The sequence below is a fragment of the Pterocles gutturalis genome, unplaced genomic scaffold (assembly GCF_000699245.1).
Source record: "Pterocles gutturalis isolate BGI_N339 unplaced genomic scaffold, ASM69924v1 scaffold12647, whole genome shotgun sequence".
In the NCBI taxonomy this organism is placed as follows: domain Eukaryota; kingdom Metazoa; phylum Chordata; class Aves; order Pterocliformes; family Pteroclidae; genus Pterocles; species Pterocles gutturalis.
This window is the reverse complement of record NW_010110348.1, coordinates 57,534-68,453: the sequence shown is the minus strand read 5'-3', so window position 1 is coordinate 68,453 and position 10,920 is coordinate 57,534. Positions and strand designations below refer to the sequence as shown.

General features: G+C 42.4%; 1 protein-coding gene across 1 annotated transcript in view; it reads right to left on the bottom strand.

Moving 5' to 3' along the window:
* Positions 1-1,992: 1,992 nt before the first annotated feature.
* The window catches only part of LOC104461673 (copine-4-like), a gene marked incomplete at both ends in the record, with an annotated part of 47,267 nt that continues 38,339 nt past the window's right edge, over positions 1,993-10,920 (bottom strand). Inside the window, one exon of the mRNA XM_010073337.1 lies at positions 1,993-2,172. Within this exon, the coding sequence (XP_010071639.1) occupies positions 1,993-2,172 (180 nt within the window). The remainder of the gene's footprint in view (positions 2,173-10,920) is intronic.

The window sequence follows — 10,920 nt, the reverse complement described above, 5'->3', positions numbered from 1 at the left end:
TTTTAGGTAGGAGTGTTACATGATTTCGGTAAAACTGCAGGTTTATTACACATCTAAATTATGATCTACAATCAGGTCTAAGTAGCAGTGAATCTCTTATAGATCAGCTATCACCTAGAACAGAGCAATAGCAGCTGGCACATTTATGGGGGGTGGGAATCAGTCTCTCAGACTATGCCTAAAAATCTACAGCCTTGGCCAGCTCAGATAAGACCTGCTGGCAGTGGGAAACTGAACTGATAGGCAGGCACACACGCTCACACAAAATCACGTTTTAGTGAGGCATTGAAGTGATGTAGAGCAACAAATTCATATCAAAATTATCTCAAGAAAAGATATGGCTCTATTATCATAATTTTAAAAAATGCAGTAATTACACCAAACCGTTAAGCACAACTGTAAGCTCTGTATGTTCAGCCTGTGCTGCAGGATTTTCAACACTGGACTCCTCATAACAGCTTTCCTTGGATGACAATTCCAGTCCTAACGTTCTGGGGGGTTTTAAATCAGCTGAGGAATTATGTAAATTTAAAAAACTAGAAAGACGTGGGAAAAAAACCCCACCAAAAAAAGTCTAAATATGAGATCAGAATCCTCAAGGGTACATTAATGTGAACAGATTTCACACTGTTATTATTTTTTCTTGGTTACCATTAACACTACACTGCAACCAACCCAGCTGTGTGCTATTTATAGAGATCAAATCATTATAAAGATGTTTATGCTACAGGCAGCAGCAATGACATTCTTTTCCCTTCATTTTCAAGCCAATTAAGTGAGAAGAACATTATAATAACTTTTTTCTTTGTTTATGGTTCTCTTTGGTGTTCTAGAATAGCTTATATATACACATTTCACGCTAATTCTCTCACTGAGAGGACTTTTCCTTTTTCTGCATGTTTGGCCCAAGGGCTTTGGGAAGCAAAACAAAGGGATTCATGTGCGGTGGGGCTGAGGGCACAACAACAAAAGGTGAGAGAACAGGAAACAAAAGCTTCGTAGCATCTTCCATTCCAAGCTACCACGTTTAGGTTACAAACTTACAAGGAAGCACTGCAAAGGATAATCCAAAAGAAAGCACTGCCTGGTCTCGTCACACAAGCTGCCGCAGAGTGGAGAGTGAATCTACACTCAGCTCAGCGAAACCAAGACCATCCTTGGCATTATGGCCAGAGCCGAGATCTGCGTTATGAGACCTTGCATAACACAAGGTCTGCCCGTTAGAAATAAACCGTGATACCTGGGACACTGTAGTGTGCTACCAGTCAGCAATGCAGGAATTCGCTGCAGACCTGGCTCTTATGACTGCTAGATATCGATCCTGTGGGTAAGACTCATCACTCCTCAATTTAGGCATCCAAAAAGTTGGGTTTCCCCTCTAAGCCAACTGTCTCGACTCTCTTGATAACTCAGAGGGAAAGACAGGTATCTCCTGAAGGCAATTTATCCTAATCTATGATGGGTGTCTCGGGTGGAGTGAATCAACTGCTGAAACTGTCTGTTTCTCTCCACTGAACTAAAGCTGGAAATCAGAAGAGTAACTTAGTCTAGACACCTAACTTTTGGATGACTAAGAGCCAGAGAAATTAATCCAACCCTATCTCTCTATTTGCCACATCACCAGGCACTAACCTATGTGAATAAAGTGTATTTGTAAGTGTTCCTTGGACTCGGAACTTGCTTTAAATGCCATATACCGTTAGGAACAATAACTTTCTCCCAAATCAGTCTGTGTCTCAACACTGGTGTAATGACCCTGTGCTCTTATTGTCCAAGGCCAATCACTGACACTCAGTTTTCTATAGCACTGGCTGACTTAAAGCTATACTACAGCACTAAAACAAACCAGAAGAAGTTCTCAATTACCTTTTTTCCAAAGCACTGAGATCTGTCACAAATGGCAGACCTCGCTCATCAGTCATTTAACAAAGCAGTATATTTCATATGTGTACAAAAGGTGAGACGAGGAAGAAAAACGGCAGCGATACCTACTTGCCCAAGAGTGCACTCCATGCCACCAAGAAAATCTGCTTCCTTCAGTCCATTGTGATTGCTGCTAATGTCATGGACTTCAAACCGCAGCCGCTGCACCTCTTCGAAATAGAAGTCCACCGTGAACAGCTTGGAGAAGACGGGATTTATACAGGTTCGAATCACTTCTGTCCTGTCAACCTGCCAAATGGAAAAGAGGTCATATGAGCCGTTTCTCTTTCTACCAGTGACGGACCACAGCCTGCTCCTCGTGCACAGTTTGCTGGTTTATCAGGACGGACAGCAGTGACTGTGGCCATAGACACTACCGTTTGGACGGGCAGCAGCAGTGGCTGTTTCTGTGCCAGGCTGGCCACACACATCAGACAAGGGCAGGTCCCTCGCTTTGCTCCCTTCTGGCATGTCTTTGTCAGATGCTGGTGAGAACACGGGGCACCGTCCGCAGCCTCCTTTGCAGGGGAGCAATGACTGCCCCCACTGGGGATGCTAGTCAGGTGGCAGAGTCAGGAGTCGGGCACAGGCAAAACAACTCTCTTTTGTGCCGGACTAGCAACTAGGAAATTTAACTACAGAGTAACTACAGAATTTACATCTCCAGCAGTACCCATCCATCATTACAAGACAGCAGCAGAGCGATACAGTTTTAACAAACTAAATGGAAAAGCAAGCAAAAACCCTGGTAATTACTCATTTTGAACAACTTGCATGACTAAGGAGTGGAGAACTGGATCCATAGCAAACAACTTTTCTGAAAAACATATCAATTCTTCCACCTCACTAAATTGCACTAAGAATCTGATGGATTATATGCTGCTCATGCCTGCCTCTGAGCCTTACAACCGCTAAAGAAACACCCTCAAATCTGAATTGCTATTTCTTCAATACTACTTTCTAATTCTCTTGAAATGTAGTACTTGTGTTTCCTATTTTTGAAGCAGGCCTTTACTACTTTTCATTATGATGCATTATTGGTAACACTGTAAGCAAAGAAGCAATTTCCTTTTTTCCACTCTCTTTGCTCTGGTACAGAAAAAAACCCAATAATTCTGTGAGATGAACGGAACTGATCCTGAAATGAAGTAGGACTTGAGCACGCCAGTCACTAGACAGGAGGTGGCTGGTGTGCCGTGCAACAGACAAATTAAATTGCTCAGAGAAACATTGATGAGATCCTTTGCCTGATTCCTGATCAGGAACATCTGTTGTGCAAAAAATACTTCACTTTTCAGAGTTTATAACACATTAGCCTTGCTAGCAGTTAACGGCAAGGACACAAAGGGTCAAGTAACTCAAAAGCAGAGGGGAAAAAAAGAGCAGTTCCTGGTAGCACAGATTTATTTTAGTGCTCATCAAAGGTGTCAGATTGACAGCTCTAATGGCTGAAATACTTTAGTTAATCATCAAACAGATACCACCAGTCACAGAACAGCTGCAAACCAGTGCCACCAGTGCTGTCTGCGCACACAGCTGTGTCACTGTGCTCCGACTATGCCAAGGCGAGACCACCACGAAAAGGAAAGCAGCCTTACTTACAAATTCAATTCTTAATCTCTTTGCTTAGACTAGTGCTAGGGACATGGGTTAGTGGGTTGGGTGGTGTGGGGTTGACAGTTGGACTTGATGATCCTTGAGGTCTCTTCCAACCTTAATGATTCTATGAGCAGCTAAAAAAGATGGTTCTGATAACAGTGATGCAAAGCATCATAAGAACAACATAAGTGAGAAAGGATGCCAGCCACCCTCATTCAGGTGCTTAGCCTATCTCGAAAATTTTCTGATCTCCATGTGCAATCAATGTGACTTGAAACACCCTTGCTGCTACGAAATGAACTATGTCAGATGAGCAGTCAGTTCAGGGGGATGTCCCTGAGATCGAAGTGGAAGTGATCTGATCCTCTTGCAGAAGAGCAATCACCTCATCAGACAGTGCATCAGCAGATCAAGTAATCAAAACATTTAAGTGATCAGTTTTAGATCTTTCTTCATAGCCAGAGCAATCTCCAAGCTCACCCTCTGTAAGCGTACAAACTGTTGATTTAATGGTGTCATTTTAATTGCTTCACTGGTACGGCAGATCTCCTCGGGCAGTAACTAAAGTTTCTCTGTTATTGTTTCTCCTCATCTCTCCTTTGCTGCGGGAATGCGGGGAAATGGTTCTCCACTGTGAAATGCAGCAAGGTGTACACTTGTGCTCAACACAGGTTAAATACGTGACTGTTCAAAGGAGTGAAGTGCCTGAAAATGGAGGCAAAGGTCTGCACACATGGGCATTAAGAATTTCAGTCTCACATAGCAATAAGACACTGCTTGCTTTTTCCAGCCCGTGATTGACTGACATCCTTCCTTTGACAGACACAGAACTAAAATATCACCATTTCACTGAATTTCCCAAGTCTTCCCATATTATTGAGATGGTATGTCAAGGCAGCATTTCAGAATTTGAGATTGCATGAGAAAAATCTACCTTGAAAGAAACAATGCCAATGGCTCCACAAGCGATACAGAATTCTTCATGCGTCACTCCGCAGTCAGCGGCGTGCAATAGCACTAGCCCTGTTCGTCCACCTCATCTCCAGCCTGCCTTGTCAGTGTATTTCACGGTTACCTGACTTTTTGGCTAGAATGTCTGTCAGGGTCCTCAGTATGGGAAGCCCAGCTCCATTCCCTGGCTTTGATTACTGTGCAGCAGGGCAAAGTACTGATAACGAGCTGGTGTGACTCATGACGAAGAAGCATTGATGAACAGAACAATTCGATGAATTCACTGTCATGGAACGCTCAAGGTTAAATGGTGCCATATAAACACAAGGTATCATCTCCATTTGACTTCTGGCACTTATTAGAGGCTGTTAGTTCTTCAATAGTCCTGCTCTCATATTCAATTGTAAAGCCTTCATACTCTCCTTAGACATGCAGGATGAGTGTGAAACCTTGATGAAAACTGGGGAGAATACTATGGCTAGCTGCAGCTTCATGCGAATATCATCAAGGAGGTCACGATCTACAGTGCTGTAGACAAAAAAAAAAAAAAAAAAAGGCTGACTTGTTTTTGACTACAACAACTCATCCCAGTACCTGCAGGACCTGTTTCATCTCAAGCAAAATCTGGTGACATGTTCCACACTAACCCGAAACACAGGTCCATAGGAGTCTGACAAGATGTTGAACTCGTGCCATATGTTCTTAACCCCGTTGTCACGCAAAATCAGTGGTAGCACTTGCATGGATGATGAAGGCTCAAATGCTTGAGCAAAACAGAGTTTGGCTTTGTCCAGCCTCATCAGTCCAACATTCAGAAAGTTAAAACTTCTCAGCTTGAATGCTCTTCAAAACACAACAAAGAATACCAGCAATCACATTAAATCTCCCTTAATTTTGTGGAAGAGAGATTTTAAGTCCAACAACAACATGCTATAAGCAAGTGGAACTTACACTTTTGGTCTTGTTACAGAAAACACCAAAAACTCTTGGGCAACCTAATCCTGAGGGCAGGTAGATTTCTCAGCTAGACATGGACAGGGGTCATGCCCACAGCTTTAGGATTTGCTGATGCCTGACACATGAGCCATCTGTTATTTCTGGACTTTGCCAGAACAAGGAATCTCTCCAATTTATTAAAGCAGAATGAATTTCCAAAAGAAACAGTTGACAGCTACATGCACCTTTGGGCTGTGTCAACAGTTACAACTGCCCTTAAAAAGAGCAGCGCTTCAGCTGACACCACAACCGAACATCTGCTTCATGGCACAGCTTTATGTGCACTTTCCCTTCAAGGACAATTTATACAGAGAAAAGGACTTGCATCTTCACCTCCTGGGACGACTCACGCTGCTTCCCCTCTTCATCTCTCCAGGCCCTTGTCACTCTGCAGAAGGTGGCACCCCGCCGAGGAGCCAGGATTACCTGGCAGGCCCATCTGGATGCAGCCACCCCACGAGCCTCCCCTTGGGGAACCATGAATAACGTACAAACACCAAAGGAGGCCTCCGCAGCGTAAAGCGCCATCTCAACAGCAGGTTTTTTTTTAATCCAAACGTAGAAAAGAAAAGGACTTATTGCTTTGGGCCTTCTGAATCCTCTCGTCAAAGCCGGAGGGAGGAAGCTGGCTCTGAAAGAGGTTTTCTCTTTGTACCGCTCACTGCGGATGGACAGTTGGCAGAAATGTTTTTTTTTGACCCACCATCACTGCAGAGGAACTGCAAAACGGTCTTTGCAGTCAGCGAGCATCAAACTAAAGGAAGCTCAAAAGACAGATGAACAAATACCAAAATTCAGGCTTCTTATGCTGTTTGCATCTTTTGTCTGAGAGCTACTAAAGAGCAGTGAGCTTTGCAGAACGGTGATAACCATGATAATTTCAGCGAGGAAACGAGCCTTCATCCCAGCTAAATGTCACTGACAAAGAAGTAATCCAACGGTTAAAGTATGGGCTGAGGATGCCCTCTCCATTTTCCACCCTTAGTTAAAAAGTGAAGCTGAGGATAAGGAGACAGCCTGAGGGGAATTTATTTTCTTCTTCTATCACAATTAGATGAAGTATAAGCAGTTGCATATACAAGGATGAACAAGGTAGATGCTCACTGTCACCTGGTACCTAAGGCTTTCACATGCTCATAACCACAGCTTTCTCAACGCACCCTTGGGAACCAGCAAAATGGAGAATTATCTACAGGACCTGGAGCTCTGCCCCTCAAGGCCACGCTTCAGCATTCAGCACTGTGCGGAGAACGCGGTGTCCCACACTGGTAACTGGTACCCATCTGCTCTCCACGGTACTTCCAGCAAACATGGAACCAGCACAAAAGCAACACATTTTCAGTGGCTGTTACTCGACGTCTTTGAAGCAAAGAGCAACCAAGAGTCACGGGGCTGTGGAAAATCCCCTGTCTTCTTACCAAAAGGACATTTCTTCTGGAGAAATTTTGATCACGCTCATGAAATAGCATGGGAATGCCATAGTCAGTGATGATATAGCTGCCTCATGAACTAGAGCAAAATCTTTGGTCTACAAAACTGCAGCCTGAAAATTTATACCAGTGCTGCATTTCTTTAAGTCTTTTTTTAAAAAAAAAACAGTTGAAAAGCTGTAAACATGCAAATGCCATTAAATAGAGAGCGGGTGCTGCCGTTCAGCCCAAACCATGCTTTTTGTGTCTGTTACATTTTTAAAGAAGTTCTTAGACCAGCAAGTAAATCCACTGCTCCCCATACATTTTCCAGGCCAACCAGGGAAAACCAACAGACTGTATTTTCAGTAGAAGCCATTATAAAATGCTGATTGAATCTAGAAAAAATCACGTTTGTCAGCTGAGATGACAAAATGTACAGAGGTGAAGGAGTAGCATTATTTTTAGGTCATATGAATTTTAACAAGGCTGAAAATTTCCATGGTACAGTACCTTACCTGAAAATCTGATACTAAGCAGAGAGCAATTTACACTTTGCTTGGCAGCTCCTGAGGAAGTGATTAATTTATTTTTTTTTATTAACTGTGCTTTCACACCGTCACATCTCTGTTCCACAAATGAAGAGTCATTACAAAAGGTCACCATAATTTATAGCCCTTTTTTCAGTCTAACTGATGTTTGACAACTGTGAAGGGAAACCTCTTCATATGAAGGCTCTGTCTTCATCCAGGAGCCTCTGTGCTGATGACTTGCTGTGATCATAGTGTCATGGACAGGAATTTTTCCAAAGGTGATTGAGGACCCCTCCCCTGTGTTGTAGTACCAGCTCATTCCAAAAAAAGTACAGAATTTTGCTGCCGTTGAGCAGCAACTAAGCCTGCATAGAGCCCTTTAGAAAAACGCGTGGTGGCACAGGACCGATCAGGAGAGAAATCTGGCCTCATACCTTTTCTCAGGAACTCACGGGTCACTGAGAACAGAGAAAAATGAAGCAATGGGGTGATCCTTTGCTCACCGAATATTAGTGGGACTACATTATACTAAGTAGGAAATCTACACTGCTTCAGTAATTTGCTCTTTAACTGACTATAAATAGCGATTTGATAATTTATTTATACTGAGAAAGATCCCTTGCCTCGTACGCTCGGGTAAGTTAAGCATAACTAATATGGATTCTCATATGGGTTAATGAATTATGTCAATTGATATAGGCCTAGTCAAGTTATTAGTTTAAGAAATTCATTTGCTAACAAAGTGTTCACATTTAAAGATTTATTAATTTACTTTTAATGTTGTAATTCAACTGCTAAATCAACGATACCATTGAGGCATTAGCAGCAGGAAGGCAATGCACTATGACACAAGATACACACTGCTTTACCAGGCTTTCCTGAATTCCTACACTAGAAGTAACCATTTACAAGGCCCATGAAACCAACTCAGCCTTCCCACAGAAATGGGGAATTTAGACCATGTGTTGGAATGACTGCCTAGAAAAAACAGATTTCTTGTGACTCGTGTCCATCATAAGCAACTCACATTCTTTCTCCTCTTTCACACATGCATCTCATTAAGTCTGCCGATGGGGCTACCATTTGCTGGAACCACAGATGCCCAAGGACAACGGTACTTCCATTAAGCGGTCCATAAATCTACTCCTATTTCCCACTGTCTTGTTCTACATGTTGTAAATACAGGCTTATGGGTGGAAGTTACACATGCTCCATAATGATTCAATATTATACTGTTGACTGTATTACTCTAGAGATCGAATTTTCAGGGGAGTTGGGTGCCTAAATCCTACAAGTTTCTCAAAAGTTTTAGCACCTTGTTATTTCTTGGCCATAGGGACAGAAAAATTAGCAAGTTCCCTTGTGCACAGGAGCTCTGAGCTCAGAAAGGAGGTTTTCTTCATCAGTGATATATACTCTTCACCAGCTAATTTGCTACTTTATCAGGTGCAAGACAGTACACAGAGTTACGTCATGTCTTAGCAAAATAACTTTGAATTCCTCCAAAATTTCATTTGATGTAAAGAAAAAAAAAAACAATTCAGCACTTACACCTGCATTTGCAAGAGCACTCTAATTATATCAATTAATTAAATACATCATTCCTTTTCATAGGGTGTTTTCATTATTCTTGGTTCGAGAGAGAAGATTCTAACATCATTCAGCAATGTTTTTACAGTGGTCCCTCAATTTTTAATTTTTTTTCCAAACTTCGCTTTACTTTTATGCCGTTATAATTAACCAATTTCCCATCTCTGCATGTTCTCTATTTCCCAACTAATCTCATTGTCCTTCAGATCCTGTCCGTCAGAGCTATTATGACTTCCCGCTCTGTAGCGCAGACTTCAGATGTGCAACACAGAGCCCAGACCAGCAACAAGCTAATTAAACCTTTACTTACTGACTCAATCTGAAAAGGTGGTAATAATTCCATGGCTCGAACAAAATTCACTTCAAGGCTTTCCTGTCTTGTTTAGGCAGTACGCTAAAGAAAACACAAGTCTAATAGCACAAAGAGAAGAGCCTCAGAGAAGGTATATTCAGTGACAGTGAAACAATACTTGCCAGTTTCTTTCATCTCCTTCCAGCACGCCGAAAGGGGCAGGGAGTTTGGGATTTTTACACCAGGTACATAAAAGGTTGACGACTACTTTAAAGAAGAACCATTACATGATGCAGGAGCTGTATATTCCATGACTTGCCCAGGCTCAGCTCAGGGCTGCCCTTCTGAGGCTTGTGTTCAGGCTGACTATAGGCACAGGCAGACACACAGGCATGAGCAAAGCCAGCTTCAAAATAAAACACTGCTGAGGTTGCTCTGGCTTAGAGAGCAGAAGCAAAATGTTCAGCACACCCAAGCAGTTCAGCATGCTGAGGCTGCCGAGCAAGGTCCCAGTTCTTACCAGTTCGCGTGCACAGCCCAGCTGGGGTTACAGCCGGAGTGCCCAGAAGGAGACAGTCGTGCCCAAGGCTGTTCACAGCCCTCACACTTCCCTGCCCTGTGGGGACCACAGCAATGGAACTTCCTTAATTCGACACAAAGGAATTAATACACCATTGTCTTTATGTGTGTGGTCCAAAAATTTAATCTGCTTACAGTGCTGAAAAGATGCTGAAACACATCCCAGAGACACATTTTGGCTGCAATGTCTTGCATTTGATCCACTTAAAAAAAAAAAAAAAGAAGAAAAATGAATGCCACTAAATAGGATAAAATATTTTCTTGTCCCAGGAGGCTGCCGTGCTGGACTCACACAGAGGTTCCACATTTGGCAGTAAGGCTTTTCTTTGCCTTTCAGTGACTGTAAACCAGTTACAAACCAGAGAAAGCTTTGAGTGGATTTAATTTCTCTCTCTGTGTATCTGAGGTCTTTGCCTGATACCAGTAATTTTTAAGTCAACAGAACTGAAATATGCATTTTCATGTCTTGCTAAACAATGGAAATGGAAACCAGTAGCACCATTATTATCCATGTGTAATGTGCAATGCATTCAAGGCTTTTTGCATAAAATAGCAGATGTTTTCTAAACTGGTCTTTCAGCATAGTAATATACTAATATATTTCAGGCATGCTGTTTTTCAATTGATATATTCGGAAAGTTTATCCAATGCTTCCATCCAAAAAAAAAAAATTTAATACCTGCTCTAGTGTTCTAGCAGAGCGACATACCACAAGGTGGGGAGAAGAGAGGTGAACTGCTAGCATGGCTAGAGGGGAATGACGGCTAGGGAAAAGCAACAGCAACAGGATGAAGCTCCCATGATACAATCAAAAGTGGAACATTGTTCACCCCGCTATCTTATTGATATTCCCGCAGAATAAAAAGACAATGGTATGACAGAGTAATTATCACAGACATACCGCTCTCTTCAGCCTCACATGGACATAACCAGGTGAAACAGATACCAACCATGACAAAACATGTCAATATTGAGATGAAATAGAGATATAACTGGCCTTCAAACAATCTGAATCTCCAGAAGGCCAGCTTGTTTAAAATTAAGAGCT